The sequence below is a fragment of the Desmodus rotundus genome, chromosome 9 (genome assembly GCF_022682495.2).
Source record: "Desmodus rotundus isolate HL8 chromosome 9, HLdesRot8A.1, whole genome shotgun sequence".
Taxonomy (NCBI): Eukaryota; Metazoa; Chordata; class Mammalia; order Chiroptera; family Phyllostomidae; genus Desmodus; species Desmodus rotundus.
In genome coordinates this window covers 86,982,254-87,006,930 of record NC_071395.1, presented here as the reverse complement: position 1 = coordinate 87,006,930, position 24,677 = coordinate 86,982,254, and the positions used below count along the sequence as shown (strand labels likewise).

Sequence of the window (24,677 nt, the reverse complement as noted above, 5' to 3'; positions counted from 1 at the left end):
AGAACTGACTCGTTCCTCTTTGCGCTTCCTTGGCACCTCCTAGCTTCGGAGTATGCCACCTGCTATCTTGCATTATTAGACTAGTTTGTCTATATATCTTCCTCTTTCCACTGCACACCTGGGCTGGGACAGGGCTGGGGGCACAAGGCTCCTGAGATGTGCTCGCACGACCCCGACCAGTGCGAGCTGACCCGTCGTGTCCCGGGCACCTCACTGGCCCACCCTGCTGTCTTGGCACCTCTGGGAGCCCTGTGAGGGTCGTGGCAATGTCTCACTCACCTCTATGTTCTACAAAATGGCAAGTGGCAGGTGATAAAGAAACCTCTGTCTTTCAAACCTTTTAACACGTCACGACACAGAGAGAAATGTCTGGTGTGTGTTCGGGCCACTGAGGAGAGTGGATGAGGCTACTCGTGGCCGGTGGTGACTGGTCTGGGGGCCTCGAGGCCTGGGTCTGGCCTGGCCACTCTGGGGGCTGTGTGGTGCCCAGGCACAACTGTGCCCAATTCGTGACACCCTGGGAGGGGACAGTGCTGCATCTCCTGCATTTAATTCTATTAATCATTGACCCCAGTGAGGGGTCTCAACCTTGGCTGCATTAGAATCACTAGGAACAATTTAAAAGGCTGATGCCCAGGCCTCACCCTTTGCAACTGAACTGAAACCCGGGATGGAGGCCAGGCCTCTGCCCTTTGTAGACTCGCCAGGAGACTGAAACGTTGCCAGGCCTGAGAACCACCGTCCTGTACAACGAATCTGCAAATGCACTCCAATCCCTTGAGGACTTTGTTAACATCCAGATTCTGATTCAGAAAATCAGAGGGGGCCAAGAGTCTGCATTTCTAACAAGCTCCTCAATGGTTCGAGGATGCTGCCTGGACCACGCACTGAGCAGCAGGGACTTTTCTGTGATGTGGGTGGGTGGGGAGAAATGCTGACTTCTCAGAGATTAGGCAGAGAGAGTCATGCCCCTGCAGCTCCCAACCTGGACCCTTCCCATTGCTGCCAGGTCCGGGGCTCACACAACTGTGGCAGGGGAGGGCTGGGTGGAGGCAAAGCCACGTCACTTACTCTGGGTGCAGTCACACGCCCCAAGCAAGGCTTTCTCATCCTGGCTGTAATCTGTGGAGGAGACAGGCAGTGAGAACGTTCAGCTGTGTCTAGCAGAGCCAACAACGTGGGACCCTGGACTCTGGCCCAGATGCTAGAGGAGACACTGTGAGGCAGCCTGGGGCCCTTCCTTGCCCATTCAATAGGGGATCTCCTGGAGCCCGAGCTGGCTGCCACCTCTCGCCTTGCTTCATCGCAGGCCCCAGGCTCACTAGCCCTTCCGTGGACACTCCAGCAGCACCTGGTTGGGAGCCTGATGCTGGTTTTGTCTCTGTCGCTTAGACTGTCGTAATGCTTGACCGCACAGACCGGCCTGTGTTTGAATCCCGGCTCCACTACTGGCCTTGGCCAAGCTGTCTAACCTCTGAGTCTCCGTTTTCCCATCAGTAAGGTGGCAGTGATAATCCGCATGCCATAAGCTCACCGTGTAAGAGACAGTTGTCTGGTTGAAAAAAGCACTCGCTAGATGCTGGTGATCATCTTATCTTACGTGGACGGACACCTCCGTATGGGCCATGATAAGACTGTGGTTGTAGGAGCTCTTTCAAAGGGAAGTGGTCAACGTCTATAGTTCTTTCTTCCTCCCTTCCTCCCTTCCTTTCTCCCTTTTTCCCTCTCCCTCTCTCTCTCCCTCCCCTTCCTTTCCCTTTTCCTTTTCTTTTCCCTTCTCTACCAGTAGTCAGGGTTAACCTTTTACTATTTCACCCCAGAGCCCAGGTGGTGCACCCAGCCTCTCAGGGGACAGTCAGTCCATCCTGTGTGATCCTGGGCACCTCACCTGCACTGATGGTAGGAAAGTGGCTCATGTCCTGGAGGAGTTTGCTGACGACGGGACTGGACCGGGGGTACAGCCCGTGGCGGTTGATTCCCAGGTGGAACTGGACCCAGCTGGCCTCGGGTCGGAGCTGCAGCGGGGGGGCCAGGGAAGTGAGGTTCAGCTGCTCTCTGTATATCTTGTGTCGTCTGAAAGAGCAGGAGAGGTTTCTTGTTTTTTTAACTGGAGGAACACAAACCTTGTCTGGACTCTCGTTCATTCAACAAGAGCATTAAGCAGCTACTGTGTGTGGCAAAACAGCCACATGGCCCTCAGAGAGCTTACAGTCTAGGGAGCAAAACAGGCTAACAATTAATACAATACCATACACAATACAAAATACCTCATACAAACTGTGACAAATCTTGTGAAGGAAAAGAGCAGATGTTTAAAAGTGGAATTAGGGACCTCATATGATCTGGGATCTCCGGAAGTGATCCTGAGTGTCTTTGTGCACTTTCCCATTAAAAAGTCTTATCTTTTTGAAAAATTGTATTTTATTGATTATGTTGTTACAGTTGTCTGCATTTTTTCCCACTTTGCCCCCCCTCCACCCAGCATCCCCACTCCCTCGGGCAATCCCCACACCATTGTTCATGTCCATGGGTCATGCATATAAGTTCTGTGGCTACTCCATTTCCTGCACTGTACTTTACATCCCCATGGCTATTCTGTAACTACCTATTTGTACTTCTTAATCCCCTCACCTCTTCACCCATTCCCCCGCACCCCCTTCTCATCTGACTACCATCAAAATACTCTCTGTATCCATGATTCTGTCTCTGTTCTTCTTGTTTGCTTAGTTTGTTTTTTAGATTCAATTGTTGAAAGAGTTGTATTTTTCTTGCCATTTGATTGTTCATAGTTTTGATCTTCTTTTTCTTACATAAGTCCCTTTAACATTTCATATAATAATGGTTTGGTGATGATGAACTCCTTTAGTTTTTTCTTGTCTGGGAAGCTCTTTATCTGGCCTTCAATTCTAAATGATAGCTTTGCTGGGTAGAGCAATCTTGGCTGTAGTTCCATGCTTTTCGTGACTTTGAATACTTCTTGCCAATCCCTTGTAGCAAAGTTTCTTTTGAGAAATCAGCTGACAGTCTTATGGGAACTCTCCTATAGGTAACCAACTTTTCTCTTGCTGCTTTTAAGATTCTCTCTTAATCTTTAACCTTTAGCATTTTAATTATGATGTGTCTTGGAGTGGGCCTCTTTACATCCATCTCGCTTGGGACTCTCTGTGCTTCTTGGACTTGCATATTTATTTCCTTCACCAAATTAGGCACATTTCCTTTCATTATTTTTTTCAAATAGATATCTAATATCTTGCTCTTCTCCTTCTGGCACCCCAATGATGCAAATGTTGGGCCTCTTGAAGTTGTCCCAGAGGCTGCTTATACTATCCTCATTTTTTTGGATTCTCTTTTCTTCTTGTCGTTCTGATTGGTTGTTTTGCTTCCTTATGTTCCATATCATTGATTTGATTCTTGGCTTCATCCATTCTACTGTTGTTTCCCTGTAAATTGTTCTTTATTTCAATTAGTGTATCCTTTATTTCTGACTGGATCTTTTTTATGCTGTTGAGGTCCTCACTAAGTTCCTTGAGCATCAACAAGTGTTTTGAACTCTGCATCTGACAGATTGCTTATCTCCATTTTGTTTATCTCTTTTTCTGGAGTTTTGATCTGTTCTTTCATTTGGGCCATGTTTCTTTGTCTCCTCATTTTGGCAGCCTCCCTGTGTTTGTTTCTATGTATTAGGTAGAGCTGCTATGACTGTGTCTTGGTACTGTGACCTAATGTAGTAGGTGTCCTGTGGGGTCCAGTAGAACAACCTCCCCTATCACCCGAGCTGGGTACTCAAGGTGTGCCCTTTGTGTGGGCTGAGTACCTCCTCTTGTAGCTGAGCCTTGGTTGCTGTTGGCAGGTCAATGAGAGGGATTTACCCAGGCTAGTCAGCTGCAAGGATTGGCTGCTACCAGCGATTGCCAACCCCTGCCCTCCGTATAGGATAAGTTGTGCAGGGGTGTGTTGGTAGTGCTCTGTCGTGGTCTGTAGCTATCAACTGGTGCACTGGCCCTGGGATTTCCCGCGTGGATCAGGCCAAAGTTAGCCCCCACCTGTGTTTTGCCCAGGGCCACCCTGCCTAAGCTATAAAGCAATCTGAGATGGCTGCTACTTGTGCTGGGCTTGGAGATTCCCAGGTGAAGCCAAGCTGTGAATCTAGACTGAGTGCTGCTAGGGCTGGGCCTGGGACTCACTGAGGCCAGCTGTTGCTTATTTGATAGGATTTAGAATTTGAGAAGCGTGAGCCAAGACCAGCCATTCATATGGAAAAGCAGCTTGGGTGGGCCCATAAATTGGGTGGGGCCCAACCCATCTGGGGATCTCCCAGGCGGGTCAGTGTTAGCCAGGTTGATGGAGTCTCAGATACGGCACCAGCTTGCTGGCTCTGTGTGGGGAGGGTTTAGAAAAGGGACAATGGCCTCTGCTTGCCTTGATGCCAGACGCTTCAGTTCCTCCCTGTGTGCCACTGATGCCTTTCAAGCTGCTATCCTGGTGCTGGAGCTCAGAGGGAGTGAGTCTGTGTAGGTGAGTTCGTGTGTGGGTTCTTTAAGAGGAACTGCTTGGGGCTCCAGAAGTTTCTTCCACTGACTCAATCCCTGCTGGTTTGCTACCAAAAGTTGTGGGGACTTATCTTCCTGGCACTGGAACTCTGGGCTGGGGAGCCCAGTGTGGGGCTGAGAGTCCTTGCTCCTGAGATATCCCTCCTGAGTTTTTTTTTCCACCACACATGGGTGAGGGACTAGCCTGTTCTGTGTCTGCACCTCTCCTACCAGTCTGGATGGATGTGGTTTCTTTAATTCTGTAGTTGTCAGACTTCCATTCAGCTTGATTTTTGATGGTTATGAGTAATGGTTGTTCTATATTTTAGTTGTAATTTTGATGTGGTTATGCAAAGAGGCAAGCCATGTCTGCCTATGCTGCCATTTTGACTGGAATGAAAATGTCTGTATCTTATATTTCCCAGTATTTTCTGACCTAAGGAGTCAGGAGATAGGGAAGCAAAGGTAACTGGTGAGAATGAAAAGAATAGAAGGTGTGGATCCTTAAGTAGAGCTAGAAGCCAAGTTAGACTAATTAATATGCTGTATAGGAAAAGAAGAATTAATTATCCACTTACTGTTTGTCCTGCCCAGGAGCCGTTTCTGCCAGGGCAGAAAGAAAAGAGTCAAAAGCAATGTCGCTGCCATTGAGGGGCATGGAGTCTAGCTTGGGAGACAAGTTGTGTGTCTCCGACATGATCAGAGCGACATATAAGGCAGTTGTAAATCAACTGCTAGACCCACGGTTTGGATGAAAACACCTTAACATGTTTGAGAAAGGAAAGATGGTTCTATGACAAAGCAGCCAGAGGAAGACTGCAGTGGAAGAAGGTGGACTTCAGCTGGATTCCGTGGGTGGTGTCTGCATGGAAGAGGAGGTGAGGAGGGTGCTCTTGGATGAGGGACAATCTGAGCACTAGGAGCGGCAGGCAAGGACAGGCGTATCTGAGGGTGAGCGAGCAAGGCTGAATAAATGAGTGGTTGAGGAAAAGACGGAAGCCTTCTGACTGGAGGGAAGGCAAACAGGCCTGATGCCTTCTGGCTAGGTAACGCTGAAGATGGGGTCAGGGTTTGGGTGGTCCTGTCCATCCTCATTTCTCAAACTGTGATACCACCCTGGGAGATCTGTGATGGGGTGGACACCAAAACAAACATGGCTGATATACTTGGAGTGTTCAATTTTCTTATCGGTCAACAGTTTTTAAAATTACCTTTCTATTACACAGACATGGTATGGGGAAGAAAGCAAAATACATGATCATTTTAAAGATAAAACCCTAATTCTCAAAGAAAATTTCACTCAGGCTCTACCTCCAAGAATCCAGACCCTCTGGGGTGGAGGGCGTTTTTTACTCTGCACTGCCCCTAGTGGAGGAGCTTGGGAAGTGCGGAAGACCAACTTAGGTCATGGAGTTCAGGCCCAAGTGCCACTGAGCTGTAATCACCTTCCTGTCCCCCACTCCCACCCCCTTCTCAGCCAGTGTGGATAAAGTAACAGAGGATGGTTGCCCTATTTTTGGGTTTCCTGTCTTGGGTGAAAGTCAATTGTCTTGAGGAAGAGGAACAGTTTTATAGATTGATGTGAAGGAATGGATGTCTGGCAGCTTTTTGGTCCTGGCCTTCTTCTCGGTACCTGCCCCAGGGCCCTAGTAGCCGCTGAGCATTTCTACTTTGGGGGACTTTAACCTCATATCATACCAAACATATTAAAATCCACCCCACAATCAATATTTTTGCTATACTTTTTGCGAGTTTCCTTTTATCATTTTGAATTTGGTTCCAAATAAAGTATCTAGTGATGTGAGTCAACAAGGACACATTGTTTTGTAAACATTTAATCATATATTAATTCATTTTGATGTCGGAGCTTTCTTTTCCTTTTTGAGCCAATATCTTTTTTTTGTTCAGGTCTGGGAGTATTTTCGAAGCTGAGATCTGTCTTCCAAGATAGCGAGGCCTCTGTGGCCTTCCCACTTGGGGTGGGGGCCGGTCTGAATCATTGATATAATTATTTAAAGTGACACATTTTAAAGTGCTTCAGACCTAGGGCTTTATGAAAATCCAGGGAAAGAGCAAATGGTTGACTAGGTCAATAGGCCTCCTGCCAGGTTAAGAAAAACAAACAAATGATATTAACATGTATTTTTATTTGAAAAAACAGTCTGCCAGGCTCTAGTTCCCAAGGCTACTTCAAGGCTAAAGCTCTGTGATTGCTGGACTCTCTGGGGAGTCAGATGGAAAGAATGCAAAGTCCTGAGCTAAGTTCGTCATCCTGAACCAGGACAGCACAGAAAATCAGGAGAAAGAGAAGCAAGTATTCTAGGGAAGGAGGTGGGGAGGGGTGGAGTTTCCTTGAGTGGAGCTGGTAGCCCACGGATTCCAGCTATGGCAGCAGTTGGGGTTACAGCATCCAAATAAAAAAACAAATGTGGCAAATTGGGTGTCCCTCCTGGATAAGAAGGAAGTGCTCTTTAAGTCCCACGTTTACTGTTAGGTGAGGACACTTGGCTCTCTGGTGTGCTATTCAGCCCTTCCCAGAGCTGGTCACAACCCTGGGAGAGGGTGGGTGGGGGAAGGAAGGGCGTCCCAGCATCCTTCTCACTTCTGCTGTGTCTCACACCCCACTGGTTTGGAGAGGTGGCGTCACCTGCCACTCTGCACGGCCGACATGCCATGGGGGCGGCAGAGCCCGGCCATCCCATTTGCCCCTTCGGTGCCAGTCAGGACCCTGAAGTTTGTTCCCATGTTACAATTATTAAAAACTTTTTTCATAAACGAAACCACTTCCTAATCCCCTGTGAATCAATAGGATCGATGCTTTTTCAATAACTGCTGTTATCACTCAAGGCCTGCTTAGCCCCCTGCTTCTTTTCCAGACTGAATTTGAGTTCTCAGTTAGTTCGTTCATCTTCTAGACAACCCCACTCTTCTCCTCAGGCCGTCCCTGAGCCCTCAGTCCACGTGGCAGCAGTCTTCACCTGCAGGACTCCTTCAAGGCCATCTCAAGCGCCCCCATCTCCAGCAGGAGTGTTTACTGACTCTCCCAAATAAAGAATAAACGGCGCAAAAGCAGAACACGAAGCCCGTTCTGGGTGACAGTGATGACAATGACAAAGTTCCGCCCCTGCTGAAATGAGGTGAGTGGGACACAGACGTGATTAAGCACCGCGAAGCTGAGAACTAATCAGAAGTGCAGCAGTAGAAAAGGACTTTTGTGTCACCGAGGCCTGGTCCTGCCTCTTCCCAGAATGACCTTGAGGCTCAGGCCAGGTGCCATTGCCACACACACGCTGTCATGTGAGCCGCCAGCCACCGCACCCGATAACATGCTTATGCCCAATTTGCAGATGAGAAGACTGAGGACAGGGCATGGCCTTCAGAGAAGTACTTTAATGCCTCCAAGCCTCAGTTTACCTATCGTGGAAAATGGGGATACTGACAGCTGCCTCATTGTGTTGTAGGAATTAAGTGTAGTAACGTCCCACTGCAGAGTGGGTGTCCAGTAATGGCGGCTCTCTTCATTATTAGTGTTTATGAAGACCAGAGACCCGGTGGAGGATAGGTTTTCAGTGGGTAACCAGAAACCACCAGCTTTTCATGCTAGAGCAAATCCCTCTGGAACATCCCAGAAGCAAGGGCACAACACCTACGTCATGCTGCTGCGTTAGGCGCCACCACTGTCGTGCCTTGGCATGTCTGCAATGTCCGGGATCATCCAGGAATGGGACCTGGAATCCTGCCGTAGCTTGTCTGCGGCCTCTCCACGCACAAACTAAGCACGAACTATCCTTTGAATGTTCAGGCAGGCCTGGCCTTGGGGGCATCTGCTGGCATGGGGCGGGGTGAGGAGCCTGCAGCTGGGCACTTCAGCTGCTCCTGGTGGGCTGAGTGGGGGCCTGGGTCTTCTTCCTGGGACGTGGGGAGCTGAGAGCACGTGGAAGGGGACAACCTGTGCCCCAGTCCCTTCTGGGATCCTGAGGGCAGAGCCACCGGGGCACAATGTTAATTAGCCAGGTGCTATAGGTAAGCCTGGCAAGGAAGAGGGGCAGCTGTGACTCAGGGGGTTCTGGGAGGACTGGACCCCTGTGTGCCTGGTCACTGGAACTTATAATGTTGGTCTAAAAAAGCACTCTGTTCTAAAGAGAATTTAAGACACATTACAGTGAACTTCTATGGGAACGGGCTCTTGAATGAAATCTGTGCATCTGTTTGATCCACCTGTCTGTTTCAATAGTCTTTCTCTTGACATTCGTTTCGGCAGGAATATTTCTCAGAGTTGTTTTTATCATGGTGGTGATGAGTTTGGAAGTTCCTCCTTTGTAATGTCTTCTCTCTCCCGTGACCAAAAAGGTTTAGTAGGGCCTGGTGCTTAGGCAATTGCGGGGACCATTTTAAAGAAACAAAGTATAAAACAGTGAATACAAAATAGGCATGAGAATGACTATTTAGAATGAGAAAAGATGTCAACTAGTTACTAGTGCCTTGAAGATTTTGGTCACTCTCTTCTGAGATTTCATACTTATGTGGAAATACCCCGCCTACTCTCCCCACTAGCTTCCCTCCCCACCCTACAGCTCTCTGCACCCACAGGGAAGGGAGAGACCCTGGGCTGAAGCTTTAGCAGTTTCATGGAAAATATGCCTGTGAATCATGTAATTCACAACCCGGAAATACCTACTGAGTCCCCTGTATGTCACTTTCAGGCCCTTTATTTTAAGGAAGTCAGGGGCTTTATCTACTGGACCTTCTTCTTGGTTCTCCTAGCCAGTGCCTGAGTGTGAGAATGTCAGAATAGCAGCACCGAGTGGATGTGACTGAGCCTAACGAGGACATGGGCTTTTGGAAATGACTTTTCTGTTCACCATTTGGATGGACTTGATTTCTGAGACCAAGCACTGAGCTCCTGCTGGTTGCCTGCACTCACTACAGACTTCTGTGCGACGACCAGCTCTACCCCAAATGCACCTTCACAGACTGGCTAACTTACCGTCGGAACCCTGTGGCTCATCACGCACAGGCCACAGAATGCTGACAAAGTCTCCCTGCCACTCTGTCCCATGGGCTCAAAGGGCATGTCTCCAATGTTGTCCCTTTCTGTTCATCTGCCTCCTCGTCCGTTTTTACATCTGTGCTCTGGAGGCTGAGGGCAGCCCATGGCAGCTGTGAGGCAACGTTAGGGAGCTGGCGCTGAAGCCATCTGGCAGACATCACAGTGAGTTCCCTAATTGCTCCTCATTTCACTTCGCCAGACAGACATAGAGTCACCCTCTGCCTCCTCACACTGCAGCTCCGGGCCGAGGCTCCCCTCTGACTTCCCAGGCTCCATTCCCCTGTGTCCACCCCAGGAAGAGGGACCTAACAGCCCAAAAATGCAACCAGGAGGCTTAATCCAGGCAGGGAGGGCGTTACCATAGACAGTGGTCAGACACTTGGAGGATATTACAGATGACGTTAGCTACGTGCAACTGGGGCCTTGGGGGGTAAAGAGACCCAAAATGTGATCATTTTTTTTCATGGCCTTAGCAAAGTGGCTACACTTGCCCTTTGCAGACTTGGTTCATTCTGGATGACCTAACAGAATGAGCTAGATGCCTATCACAAGCTGGGAGGGATGTTCCAAGAGCTGGGATTATGATCTCAGTGAGACACCTGCTTCTATCTTCAAAACAACTTCCAGACCCATCGCTGAAGATGGGAGTGGACTGGACACCCTGGAGAAGGAGGCAAGAATGATCCCTGGTTGAGGGGTCCCCAGAGTCAAGGCAGGGCGCTAGCAGATACCTTCCAGCTGGGCCAAGTTGCCCAGATCCTATTCCTGGGCATAGAACAAAGCACCAAAAATGACTAACAAACATTGCTGGTTGCACGCACGTGAATTTGGAAAGAGCTGCAAGTGGTAGGCCCTCTTGGAGAGTCAGTTACATCATGGCAGTAAGGGCTCTGAGAAGTCCCGCAGTCAGAGAGCATGCATAAACTTCCTTTCCATAGCACCTGTCGACATACCTTAGTTTCTCTGTCGCACACAGTACTTGGGGAAACACTAAACATTAACACTGGACCGAGAATCCCCTCAACCGACCCCTGGTGTGATGACCCACTGAGTACGGGTCCCACAGCAGCAGACTGGTTCCCCTCCCGGGACAACGGCCTCCCTAGTGCAGGCCAGAGGTTCTCAACTCGGGGCGGCTTCACCCCTCAGGGGTCACAATATCGAGAGACAGTTTTGCATCCTAGTCAGTGGGGGGAGTGCTCAGCGATGCTGCTGAACATCCTCCAGTGCACAGGAGAGCCCAGCGCAACAGAAAATTATCCGGCCCCAAGTGTCAGGAGTGCTGAGGTTGAGAAACCGGGGCTGGAGCCACAGAGCGATGAGCGAATAAAGCACTTAATGCTCTGAGGGTGACCTGGAAATGGCTATGATGGATTCTGGACTCCGCAATTTAATGGCTTCCATAGATAGCACGGGAGCCCTCCTCGGGGCCTCCTAAGCTCTTTCTGTACCGTCAGCACAGCACAGACTGCAAATGCGGCCTAGCTGTTTAAAAACAAACACGCGTCACACTCACTTGGTGTCAGACCAACCTAACAAGCATATTGATAAAATGCAAACACGTGCTAATTGCAAATGATGTGGTATCGATCCACTTAAATGTCATAATTTTGGTTCTTTTCAATTCTCCAACTGTGAGTCCTAAGACAAACATGTTTCATGTGTGCACACCCCCCCATTACATACATGCACACCACACACCACACACATTACACACACATTATACACATTACACCATACACATTATACACACCACACACACCACATATATACATCACACATGTACATACACACCACACACACATATTGCACACACACCACACATATACACACACTCTGTCAGCATGTGACACTAGTGAACATGTGTCTTTCTCATGTACCATTTTCCTGAGTGCAGAAAACAGCAGCACTCAGGGTGGATCAAGAAAAAGGAGGAGCTTTACGATTCCTGCCCGGGGTCCCCTAATAATCAAGGGCTTACCAGAATATATGTATTTTTAAAAGAGCTTTAACTTTGCCTTACCGCCTGTCACACAGGCATGCGCATTTGAAGGAGATGTACGTGTAGAGGGGTCGGAGTGTATGGGGTTGCAACAGGGGTTTGGGCTGGGCACATATTTTCATGGTCCTAGGCCCATTTCCTGGTGGCCCACCCACAGATTAAATTCTTTCAAGTCCTTGGCCTGTGAGTTGGTGCTAATTTGCATGGTATGATTTTACCCTCTGATTTACAAACTGAATGATTGCAGATCTTGGCCCGTTTTCCTCCTCAGCCTGAGCAGTCAGCCACGGGGCGGGATGATTTATTGAGACATTAATGGGTGTTTTGTTCTTACAGAATTTCACATACCCTTGTTCTAAGAAGGTAGCGGGTGTTTGTGTCTCACTGTCCCGGACCGAGCAGATGTTTAGACAGGTTACCCTGATCCTTCTCTGGCCTTGTTTTTTATTCCTGGAAAGCCAATGTGCTAGACAGGGGTTTGACAGACAGTAGGACGTGTCTATAGAAGCACAGACTTTGGGGGAAGCAAGCAGACACTCCAAGGTTAGGAGCAGAAAGTTGGTTTGGGGTCATGTGTCTATCCTGGAGGTGAGCCAGGGTGGCAGGCAGTGGCTGTGCGCTGTGCAATAACCCTAATCCTGAGCCCGAGGTTGGCATGGAAACAACGCCATCCCCCTGGATGAGGCCAGGTGATGGAATTTGGAGAGAGGGTCCTCTTGGGTTGTTCTTCTACCTAACACCCTAAGGACATCACCCCAACACTAGGGAATTTGGGGAAGGAGCTCCGGTGACTATTGAGATTGAATTTCCACCCTGCCTCACAGAAAAGGGGCTTAAGTGCCATTTGGTTTAATTTTAGAAAAAAAAAATCAATGTGATGTTTCTTTTACACTTGAGTTTGTGGAGTGAAGTCAGGTCCTGCTAGAGTAACAATTTAGTCCTGAAATCTCAGTGGCTTAACACAACCAAGGCTTCTCTCATTCGTGCTACCTGTCAAATGAAGGTCAGTGGGGATTCTGCTGAGTGACTCAGGGACCCAGCTTGATGGACCCACCAGCATCCCAGAGCATGGCCTTCACAGTCATTGAGGCAAGAGAAGGAGGACACTGGTTAAGTACTGGCTCTCAAATGCTTTGGCCAGGAAGTGATGTAGGTCACTTCAATACACACTATTGACTAGAGCTAGCTACGTGGCCCCACCCAGCAGCAGCGGCTGGGACCCACAGGGGGACATGTGGAATTTGGTGCCTCTGCCACAGCCTTGTGGTACTTATTTAATATAGGATGTGTCTTTTTATTTAATGCGATTAATAACTTGTATTTGCGCAGAGCTCATTACAGGTGCCTTTTGGGGATTCTTTCCATGTGTTATCTTCCTGGAGTCCCGTCCAGCCCTGTGAATAGATCACCCCTCAGATCCACAGGGGAGGAAATGAACGTCCACACAGTGGAGGTGACAACGTAATAAGTGAAAAGGAGGAACTAACAGCCAGAGTTTCCGACCTGGGTCTTCTCTGCTTTTCCACAGAGGCTGCCGAGAACGCGGTGCTTTGTCAAGGGTTTGTTTAGACTCCTGATGGGACCTCCCTGAAGACCAGGGTGGCGGTGCGATGACTACACCAAGATGTCAGTGCGATTTTGCCAAATGGGCTGATTTCCCAACACAAACTCATTTCCCTTCTGGTTGAAATACAATCACTTCCTCCTCTTGGAACTGCTTTCATGCTATGTTGCAAGAGACCACTTGTGTTCACTCTGGGCTGACTGAGTCCCAACCCCCTCCAGACCTCACAGAGTCACTGCTCTGGCTTAGTGGTTGAATAAGACCTATGCAGAGAGCGGCACGTGATCCAGATCTGGACTACTATAGGCGGAATGTTAAGGGAGACAGAGAGCCAGTTTTCACCTTTTGACCTCAAAAATCATTTCCGGAAGACGGGAGAGGCTAAAGTCTATCCATAAACAGATTAAAAAGAGAATAAATGAAGAACTAAGCACTTGACCCCAGGAGGGGACTGAGGCTGTCTTGTCTGAGAGTTGGGGGGGCCTGAGGCTTAAGGAGGAGGCCGGAGGCCTTCGGAAGCTGGGAGGACCACCCTGGGAGGAAAGGGACCATTTCAGAGGTGGTTCTGCCTCTGTGAGTCTGCCCGGGATGCCATAACAAAAACCACAGGCTGAATGAGTGGCTTAAACAACAGACATTTGTTTCTCACAGCACTGGAGGCTGGAAGTCCAAGATCAAGGTATGGGCAGCACTGAAGCCTCTCTCTTTGGCGTGCAGATGGCTGCCTGCTTGCTCTGTCCGCAGATGGCATACACGTCCCTGGTATCTCTCCTTCTTCTTATAAGGACACCACCCTTATGACCTCCTTTAATTTTAATTACCTTTCTAAAAATCCTATCTCCAAATACAGCCACAATCTGAGGTGTGCTGTGGGTTAGACTTTCAGTGTTTGAATTTTGTGGGAACACAATTCAGTCCATCACAGTTTTGTTGGATCTGTGAAGGGTGTATTAGATTTCTTTCTCATTGACTACAGGAAGGGCTCCTACCACTAACAGCTGCCTGTCCACGGCCCAACAACTCGCCAGCGTACGGAAGTTCCCTGGGCCTTTGCTTGTAGAATGGTACCAAGTTGTATAAACCCCTTCCTCTTCCATAGCCACAATAGCGGAACCTCCCCACAGGGCTTCGATCTATTCTGGTCAATAACATGGCAGAAGTGACATTAGGAGGTTCTGGCTAGGCCCCCAAGGGGCTGTGCACACTTCCACTCTCTCTTCGTAACCTGCTGCCTCCATGCAAACACTACTGATTAGCCAAATGGGGGATGAGAGGCCATGTGGATCTGAGGTCATCGTCTCAGTCAAAGTCTGGACATGGGACACACGGGAGAAAGTACATCCCGGATCAGCAGAGCTCAGGTAGCGGCTGACCACAGATGCCTCAGTGAGCCCACCAGAGACCAGAAGAACCACTCAGCTGAGCCCAGCCCAAATTGCTGGCCTGTAGAATTGTGAGCTAAGTAAATGGTTCTTGTTTTAAGTCATTATGTTTTGAAGTGATTTGTTAGGCAGCAAATGTAAACCGTATTCAGGGTCTAAAACATGTTCTCTCGTGCTCAAGGGGCCAGAAGCATTGATAAAGCCATGGCAGTGGGGAGCTGGTGCTTGTCCGAGAGTACGTACCACACTCTCATTGGTGATAATGGCTGGAGGTGGGGGCAACAGGAGAAGGGGAATTGGGTTGTAGGCACATGAAACTTATTCTATTTCTACACATTCCAAATCAGTGGTGTTTCTTTTTGTAGAAGCGGAACCTTCTTTTCAAAAGAAATCCTACACAGAATCCCTAATGTGCATAAAATAGGGAAAATTTGTATATTATTATTATAAATTTAATTTAGATGGTCAAATATGTAAAATTATTTTAAGAAGCTAATCAGTAAGAACAAGAGGGATAATAGGATTATGAACTCAAGCATTCAAAACCAGGGGTCAGGGAAAACAGGAAGAGTCTTGTTTCTGTACCCAATTAATTTCTGCACATTATTTTGGTAGCAGAGTGCACACAATGCCGATAAGCACACATTAGTGGCTGGGGCTGGAAAAGGCTTTTTAACAGCTCACCTTGCCATCCCAGGATCATCCTCAACGGAACGGAGGGAGGAGGAGAAGCCATCTGTCCCCGAACAGTATGCGTGGCAGGCTCAACGTGCTACTCTGTGCGTAAGGCAACCCAGCGAGAGTTTTCTCATCCAAATTACCCGAAGGCACACTTGTTCCGGATGAAAATGTAATCAGACATTTGCACAACCCACGAAGTGCCTCCCAGAACCCTGTAAGTCCACGAAGCACACTTGGAAAATGTCCCATATTTTCACTCCACCAGCCTCTGAAAATAAATTCTGGTGGAAAATATGCAAAGCTTGAAAAACAGAGTGTCAAAAGGCTTTGGGGATCACAGAGTCATCCTCTTAATTTCGAAAGGAGAAGCAGGGTCCTGAAGAAGGGAAGTGCTTCCCTCGGGATTCAAATGCAGGTATCTGGGCTTCAAGAGCAATCTCGTTTCAGCAGAAAGACACACAAGCCCATGAATGAGCTGGGTTTACATTAATTTCTTATTTAGACTCCCATGGAAAGAGTAAGGTTGATTTAAGAGAAAGCCATATAAAGGCTTTGTTAGTTTAAAAAGTCTGCACATTAGGAATTTGTTATGAATGAATTTGTTTTTAAAAAGTCTTATTAAAACTCCAGAACAATAGCTATCGGAGTCAGATACCATGGTAGGCATAAATTGAAAAACTTTCCAGCAGGTCACAGCAGTCCTGGGCACCCACCCAGTTTTTGGGGAAACTGCTGTTCCCCACACTGATCCACATGGCTGAGTGGAGAACTGAATGGTGAGTTTCCAATGCCTCCACTTCCAGGGTGTCAGTGATTACTTGATCCACCTCAAAGCTGGGCCAATCACAGCCTTCTACAGCCCAGCTGTGTTCCCAGACCTGGCCAATCAGCGTCTTTGTAAAGGGTCTTTCTTCTGGGAAATTGGAGAAGCCCTTCGGTTGCTGTGGTCCCTGGCTGTCGGGATTTGAAACTGCCGGAGGGATTAAGACAGGCAGATGAACTACAGAGGAGAGTAGAGACAGATGCCCTGACTGAGTTTCGGTTTCTTGAGTCTCTACATTTCCTTCCTGCTTGTGTTAGTTTGAGTTGGGTTTCTGTCACTTGAAACCAAAGTATGCTAATGAATGTAGGCAACACTTTGCAAAAATAATGAAATATGTCTAGGAAAATAAATGTATGCACAGAATGAAAAGTTTAAGGAAAATATAGACCTCATCACTTGAATTAAGTGAGGCCCAATGTCCCAATTAAAAAAAAAAACCCTACAATGAAACAATGGGGCTTGAGTTGCTTATGGAATAGTGGTTTGTCAATCTGACTTTCTCTAGTATCTCTGAATGCTCCAAGGAGCAAGGAATGTGTGAATAAGCAGCTACTGGTTGTGCACAATTCTTAACTCAGAGTGAAAAATCAAGCTGAGTTGGGTGTGCAAACAAATACACCTTCCCTATAGGATGTGTAACTATTCAGCCATGGAAGAAAATGAGCCAGAGATATAAAAATCCCATTTGAGTGAAACTGAGACCCTGTGGGACACTTGAACTGGCCAGGAGAGACCCTTTGTCCCTCCCTATGGACTCCATTTTGGTCAGCAGCATCATTAGTATTGACTCACGACCTCCTGAGCTTGACCCAGGCATTGACCGCTGAAGGCAAGTTTCCTATTGGAGAGTTGCGCTTGACTTCCCAGGCTACACAGCTGATTTTCTTCTGCCAGGAGAGCTCTTTTCTAACCCATCAACCTCGCCCAAGTTTTCGAAAATCCCATTCCTTCCCAGGTCACCTTGTATTTCACAGTCCAGCTTCTCCACCCATGTGCCCGTGCCAACACTCCTTAAAGTTTCTCTTTTACTTTCCATATTTTGCTGAATTTTATTACAGTTCCTGGCTTTGTGGGAACTACAGTCCTCTACCATTTTCTATTTCCTGTGGCTCCCCAAATTCATGTGGTTTATTACTCGTGAACCCAATAAAATAGGCCATTTGCTGCTTCTTAACTTTGCCTCTTGCTCAAGCCAAGTTCTGTTGGCTGTCTTCAGGCCTTGGCCTCAAGGTCAGGCTCTAGGGAGGGCTGCCAGCATCCGCAAGGCACTCCGACTCAGTTCTGTCCTGATTTCGCATTTCCACCACAGGCCATCCTGCCAGGTGACAGGCCACTGAAAGGACTGAGCCTCCCCCTGCCCCATTCTGTGGTTTCCATTAGATTCTTACGTGTGTGCCTGCCTGTAATAACAGGTACATAGCCGCTCCCTGCCTGGTGATTTCTGCTCCACCACCAATGTGGCTCTTTAGAAAGCTCTCCCCACTCAACTTTCAGCCGTCTGCAAGCCAGCTTTGGCAGAAGCCTCTGGCTTAATGAATAATCACAAGGAAAACACAGGCCAGTAGCTGCCCACAGGCAGGGCAGGGATTGCTTTGGTGAAGTCAGGGTCTCTGTGTTGCCCACTTTTCTTCAGCGTAAGCCCTTGGGGCTGCTTTTTCTCTGAAAGCCCAGGGAAGCTGAGGAAATTTCCTCTTGTTGGCAAACGGCATCTTTTCAACTTCCTTTGGGGCCTTTTTTTTTTTTTCCTGAAATTGATTTTATTTAGACTAATGCAATGGGGAGAGAACCCCAGATCCAAATTTTAGAATGTCTCAGGAAGGTGGCTTTGCCTCACATGTTCATAGGCAGCAGTAGACCAGTTATAGGTGGGGTGATTTTATAGTGCAATTGTTTTTGTTCAAGGCTTTTGCTATAGGAGATAATAGACCATTGACCGACAGCTACCCCCCGCCCCCCCCCCCCCAAATCCTGATGTTGTCTGTTTCCAATTATTTGTTCCACAGATATTTGCTTTGGCTCTCCCCAGTGGGACAGCGTGAAACAGATGTGTCAATGTGACCACATTCAAGCTGGGGGCTTTCCATGCCAGGAGCAAGTGGCTATTTATTGTCACCTGAGGCTCCAGACAGCTGCTATGAAGCTAGACAGGACATGGTCATAAAGAGCAATATGGGATTTTATGGAGAGAGTGCGTCTGTCAGGGAGGGGCCAGGGCGGGGTGGAGGTAGTTGGAAAAGCCTTTCCAGAAGGGGAAAAGCGAGGACCTGTGGACATCAGAGCATGCCTGGTGGTGGAGCCGCTGGTTAGAGCGTGGATTCTGGAGCCAGACCCTCTGGGTACAAAGCCTGCCTGTGGTTTGCTTGCTGCCTGACATTAGAAAGCAAATTATATAACCTCCTCCCTAGTTTCCTCTATAAAATGAAGTAAACAGCAGTACTGTATTTGTTTTCTATTGCTGTGTAACAACTCACCGCAAACCTAGTGGCTTAAAACAACACCCACGTATTAGCTCACAGAGTTGCGGGTCAGTTCTCGCGTGGCTGCGTTCTCTGTGCAGGGCTGAAGGGAAGCTGTCAGCCAGGTTGAGTTCTCGTCAGGAGGCTTGGGGGTTAGGGGGAAATCTGCTTATTTCTATTGTTGGCAGAATTCATTTCCTTGTTGTTGTAGGACTGAGGTCCCTGTTTCCTTGCTCACCACCCTTGCCATGTGGCCCCTTCCAGTCTTCAAGTCAGCAAATCCTTATCATACTTTGAATCTTTCACTTCCTCTTCTTCCATTAGCTGGAGGAGACTCTCTGCTTTTAAAGGGCTCATGTGACTAGACCAAGCACCCCTGGATAATGCCCCTACATCCAGGTCAGCTGACCTTTATGGCAGTACCTGGATCAGCATTTGACTGAATACTCAGGGGGACAACTTGGAACCCTGTCTACCACATGCACCTGCTTCTCGTGAAGTTGTGAGGCCCCACTTAGCAAGTGTAAGTCAAGTGCTTAGTACAAATCTCATATGCTCTGCTTAGAGACTTGTATGCAAAGAATTAGCCAGTTGAGTTCCCACGACTGATGAGAATTTGGTTGGGGTGAAAGAGAGGGTAAGGGGTTGGAAACAATGGGACAGCTGAGGGGCTTGGCTGAGGGGCTTCATTTCTATATATTTGGTAACAGGAAGTGCCTGTCTCCCTTGGGTGAACAGCACGATACCCTCTCTGGTTTTGCTGTGGTAATGGCAGTGAGGATGGGCTTTGGAATGATGGACAAGGAGCTTCTGGATTGGTTCTCTGGAAACCATCTGTTCAGAAACTTTGATTTTTAGAAGAGTGAAGATGTCCCCTCCAGCTATAAGTCTGGGGGTTCAGAAACCACTAGAACAGCAGCTTTCCCCAAACCAGCCGATAAAGATCTAACTGGGGGAAGTGGGAAAGAGGAGTCAGGGTTCCCACTCCCTCTGCTCACTACACACAGGTCATGCTTAGGTTCAACTGAAATCGAAGAAAGCTATTTCCTTTCTCAGCCTGGCATCCCTGGCAGAATCAGACAATGGACCAGGACCCCACTGACCCTGGGGAAAGACTGACCCCTGAGTAACATCTGGACTTTGATCCGCTCTGTGGGTTGAACTGCCTGCTCCCAATAAATCTATGTTCTGAATGGTCTGGGGCCAGCATGAGATAAGCAGGGGAAAGATTAAAAAAAAATGGGGCTGAGGGGAAAATGAGGGGGTGAGAATAAAAAAACTGTATTTTTCATTCCAAAGAAGCTCTTCTTTCAAAAATGCCTCCACTAGACAATTCTCATTTCCAGCTGGGTGCTTTTCCCTCCCTCCTGGCTCTTTCTCCTCCCTCTCCTCTATCTGCCTCTGCTTCCAGACCTTCTCTAAGCTCCCCTGGAGAAAAACTTGTACTCCCTGTGAACAACTGTCATTTTTGAAGAGCCACCCAGTCTCTTTGCTGCGATTTTCAAAGACCGACTCAGGGTTCGACTTTCTTTCAGTGGGAGCAAGGAGAGAGCAGTGGAGGGAAAGTCAGGGGCTGCCGATGGGAAGAAAAACACAGACACATAACACAGACACTTCTGCCAAATGTTGGATCTGTAATTGCAGGAAAATATAACTTTCCTGATATGTGGGGAGATGTCAAGAAAGCAAAGCAGAGAGTAGGAAGCTCCTGTTTGTGTTGTAGCTGCTGGAGTTTCTACGTCAGTGAGACGTGACCTGGTTTGACCTTGCCTGTCAAGACCGGAGGGATCCAGAGGAGCCAACCAAAGATACGTGAGCAAAACTGGCCAAGCTGACCAGTCTTGATATGTCAAAGGACAGATGTCTTCTGGTTCAGGCAGCTTGTGGGCCGGGAAGAAATCTAAAGGTCAGCCTCTGAGATGCAAGGACAGTGACAGCCTGGAGGGTTACCTGTGTTCCAGGTAGGCCCTGCCTCCCATCATTACTCTGAAAGGAACAGGCTTGGTCTGGCTGGTGGGCTTACGGCCTGAAACAGTGAAGATCGTGTTTCCCTTGCTCACTGTGCTCTCTCTCGCCTCTTCACTGTTCAAGACAGGTGTCATCGTGCCCCACGGGGCCTGGCGCTGGCTCACTCACGGTGATCAGTGGCCAATGACTCGACAGAAACACTTCCCCTGATTACATTTTAACCTGGATTGTGCCACCTTTAGCTACATTTTGAGGATGAAACAGAAGAAAGGAGGGAAGGACAGCGGGTTGAGGAGAATGGAGGAAAGCCTGAGTGTGGGACAGCACATGGACAGCCCACCCCACGCATGACGTGTCTTTCACACTTTAACTTCACTGATTATTGACATCCAATGAGCAAACATTGATTGAGTACCTAAAACAGTCAAAACAATGTATGAACTCCATCTTCTATGATGTGAAATCCAGAAGGAATGACCAGGGGAAAAAGATGGGCCGTTACTATCTCCCATTGGAAAGGAGCTGAAGTTATAGAAAGATAATTTCCACTTTCAGCTTCATACCATGACTTAGTAGAGTGATGGTAAAAAAAAAAAAAAAAAAAAAAATCACTCATTCAAACTAATGGTCTCTCCTGCCAGTGGTGACAGTGGTGAAGAATGCTGATTTGGCTTATTTTACTACCTGCGCCTCTTTTGGTTTGGCAGACGGTTTGCTGATAGGATTATTTTGGATAGCAGTTAATGTTAGGTAATTATTGGCATAGTAGCATCCACATATGTCTACCAATGCCTGGTGTTTAAATATTGGCTGGGCTGTGGCTACAAACAAGGACGGTTTGTGCAAAAGGTAAACAATTAGCAAGGCCATTCACTGTTTCTTCCTTTGCTGTCCGTTCTAATTATTTGTCTACACTGAGAGCTGGAGCCTTCACTGGCCCTGCACGTGGCAGCAGGCACGTGGGAGTCATCAGAGCTTAAGGTAATGAGCGACATTCTGTCACAATAGAGCTCCGAGGGTTATTCTAATTCACACTGGCTGATGAGTCTTCCACGTTCCATTTGTAACCTCACTCGCTGTACGTAACAAACAGTGCACGTGCCAACTAATAGCATCCCGTGGAAGTTTATAATACAGTTTGGGCGCAGGGACGATGTTCCCTGCTTCTGAGTCCAGTCTCACTGCTACGGCCCGCAGATCTCACTTGGATTTCAAGTATCAGAAGGAAATGATGACTAAATATCACAACTGTCACGTTCAACCAACCACGCCAAATTGCTCTGTTCCTTCTAACACAGCAAGGACACCAGCCTCCCCATTGATCTTCGGCTAAATGACCAAGACAATTTCTGATCAGGAAGTGTTTTTGAGACACATCCCGGTGTAGAAACAGAGCTCGATATCGATTGTCAGACTGATGGCTGAGAAAGAGTTTTGCTTTTCTGCTAAAATACTCCTCTGGGATTTCCTTCAGGACCAAAGGAACATGGGGAAGTTCAAGGCCACAGCAATGTGACCAAGTGAAAGCTGATCTACACTCACAAAAGCAAGCGACTCTGCCCACAGCCCCTCATTCTTAAACCTGCAACGGGCAAATTTTCTAAGGGCGAAATTTCCTAGTTCACAGACCCAGAGCCCCGTGTTATGGATGCAATAAGGGTAATGTTGGAAATGACAGTGTCTGAGAAGCAATCACAAGTTGCCTTTCTTTGCACACAATTAATGAAGGAATGGAGAACCACTTTTTTTTGTCCCTAATAGAAAATCATCAGCCATACAGTTGCAATTGAAATTCACCACAGTGGTGTCAGCCAATAGCTCTCTTTTTAATTTCTGGAGGTTTGTCTCCCCCAGGCAGTCTCAGTGCTCCAGAATAATGAGCAAACAGTTACACTGGGCGAACACTCAGATTTACGGTCTCCCGTGCTCCGGAGGGACTGTTTCCCCGATGACATCTCATTCTGAAATCTCTTGTATTAAAATTGATGGGTGTGGCGCGAAAGTGAACTCTGGATGTGAGTGATATTTAGACAAGTCTGTACTTCAGAACAGAGTGCTAACTCACACACCAGCTTTCAGCCATTAGCTGGGGATCTTAGTTAGCATTGACCATCTCCTCTTCTCCAACACTGCCCTTCCCCCTGCCCTTTTGCAAAAACATCCTTCTTAATTGTATCCTACATATATGTTTGGTATCTGTTTCCTCTACATTCTACCATGGGTTTTAAAAACTCCCAGGTAGATTTTTATTTCTTCTGCGAAAGCAGCAAGCCTCAGATCCCAGTCAGCCTAAATCACCAGGGTACTAAAATTGCCTTCTGGTCAAAACACTCGACAGAAACGGACAAATCTGGTTTCAAATAAAACAGAGCGGTGGCCTTATCAGGGAACTGGAGGTTGCCTTTCTGCCCTGGGCTGACCTCTCAGGGGGCAGAGGAATAAGTAAAGGGAAATAGCTGGGTTTTCAGGGAGTAGCCTTGCTTTCTGGAAGGCGCCCAGGTCCGCCCAGAGAGCAGAGTGCCGAATTCGAACCAGCCCTGGAGTTACTCTGTTTGGAAACCTCATTCTGGAAAACAGAAATCCAACAGTGGCTTTCCGCACCAGGACAGAAGAAAGAGGGCGGAAACGGCCCAGGGACAGAAGTTGGGCCAAGCAGTGAACAAGAAGCTCAAGGGGGAGAGGCTGGGAAGATTTCTTGGCTACGCTGCTCCACAGAAACTTTTTCTTGCACTGAGCTCTGTCTACTCGGGGCTGACCTCCGAGGTCCCCACCAGGGAACCACTCAGGGAGCCACTGAGGTCCCTGGTGTTGTCTGGGTGCGGAACACACTCCGAGCCCAGGGACAGGGACCGTGAGCTGGGCAACGCAGCCGGGACGGGGGGGGGGGCAGGGCAAGGGGGCGCAGGGAGCCCAGGCTGGCACAGGCACTCTCCCGCTTGGCGGGTAGGGTCCTCACCTGTTCCAGCGGGCGACCTTCCTCCGGTAATACCGCAGCGCCTCCGGGCTGGCCAGCAGCACGTCTTCTGGCCCAAGGACAGGCGGCTCCTCTGGGACGTTGTACAGCGGATGGGCGAAGAGGGCCTGCAGCTTGGAGCCCGGGCCACTGCGGCCACCGCGGTCCTGCTCAGTCCCCGTCTGGGCTCGGGAAAAGTTGTGCGCCGCCGTGTGGGGGTCCGAGGCGGCTGCGGTGGAGTCCAGATCCAGGGAGGAGGCGCGGCCGGTGCACGGGCAGCCCCGCGGGCGCTCCCGGGGCCGCAGCTGGCGCTGCACTTGGGGCCAGAGGTGGAAGTAGAGGTCCGCGGACAGTAGCGTGCCCAGCAGCAGCAGAGTCAGCAGGCGGTCCCGGCGCAGTCCGGGCATGGCCCCTCCGGGCGCGCGGGCGACTCTGGGGACCCGGGGACTCGCTGAGCGCAGAGGGCCGCCTGCACTCCAGTGGGCCGGCTGAGGTCACTGCGGTCAATAGGGCCGGAATGGTCACCGCGCGGGATAGCTTCGCTTTTTAAGGGTGTCGCCCTTGAACTTGGGGACCGGGTGCGGGGAGCGCGGGGGCTCGAGGTGTCCGCGGACGACCCTGCTCTGCGTGTAGTGGAGACCAGGGGATGGTGTCTCCTGGGTCCCTGAATCGCGCACCTTCTCCCCTCGCGCCTGCCTGCCCCGGAGCCCGCGGCAGGTGAAGGGCTGGGGGTGCTGGAGTAGCTGTCCCCGCGAGCAGACAGGCAGCAGGGCCCCAGCGGGCAGGAGCGTGGTGCGGGCAGCGGCGCTCGCCTTTGGGAGGAGCGAGACAGCCACGGAGCCTGGAGTGTCCCTTCAGAGGATGCTGTCGCCCCGCAGCTGCTGTGACTGTTCCCGAGCTCCTTCTGCGGGCTCCTTCAGCTCCTCCAGCGAGCTCGTCTGCGCGCCCGACTCCTAGAGGCAGAGGTAGTGCCGGCTCCCCCGCCTGGCCCCGTGCCCGCGCCTCCGCCCACTCGCAGCTGGCACCTGCCTCTGGCGCAGCTCGCCAGCCAACTCCGATCCCTCAGCCGGCTCTGCCCTTCCACCTTGTCACCCTGTCCTCTTCTCGCGCCCATCCCCCTCGCCCCAGGCCTCCCGCTTGCCCTGCCGGGGGTTCGGCCCAGATGGTCTGGGGGACTCACGTGGTGTTTGTGAAAAACCTTTGATATTTATTTACTTATTTTCTTTCTTTCTCTCTCCCTCCCTCCCTCCCTTACTTATTTTCTTCTTT

The 24,677-nt window shown here is 49.2% G+C and overlaps 1 protein-coding gene across 1 annotated transcript in view; it reads right to left on the bottom strand.

Annotated features, from left to right (window-relative positions):
* FAM20A (FAM20A golgi associated secretory pathway pseudokinase) overlaps positions 1-24,433 on the bottom strand; it is a 35,541-nt gene extending 11,108 nt beyond the window's left edge. Inside the window, exons 1-3 of the mRNA XM_045182527.3 lie at positions 23,412-24,433; positions 1,889-2,073; positions 1,072-1,122 (exon numbers count right to left, since the gene is read on the bottom strand). Of these exons, the coding sequence (XP_045038462.2) occupies positions 1,072-1,122; positions 1,889-2,073; positions 23,412-23,815 (640 nt within the window). The 5' untranslated portion in view covers positions 23,816-24,433. The remainder of the gene's footprint in view (positions 1-1,071; positions 1,123-1,888; positions 2,074-23,411) is intronic.
* Between the last annotated feature and the right edge of the window lie 244 nt (positions 24,434-24,677).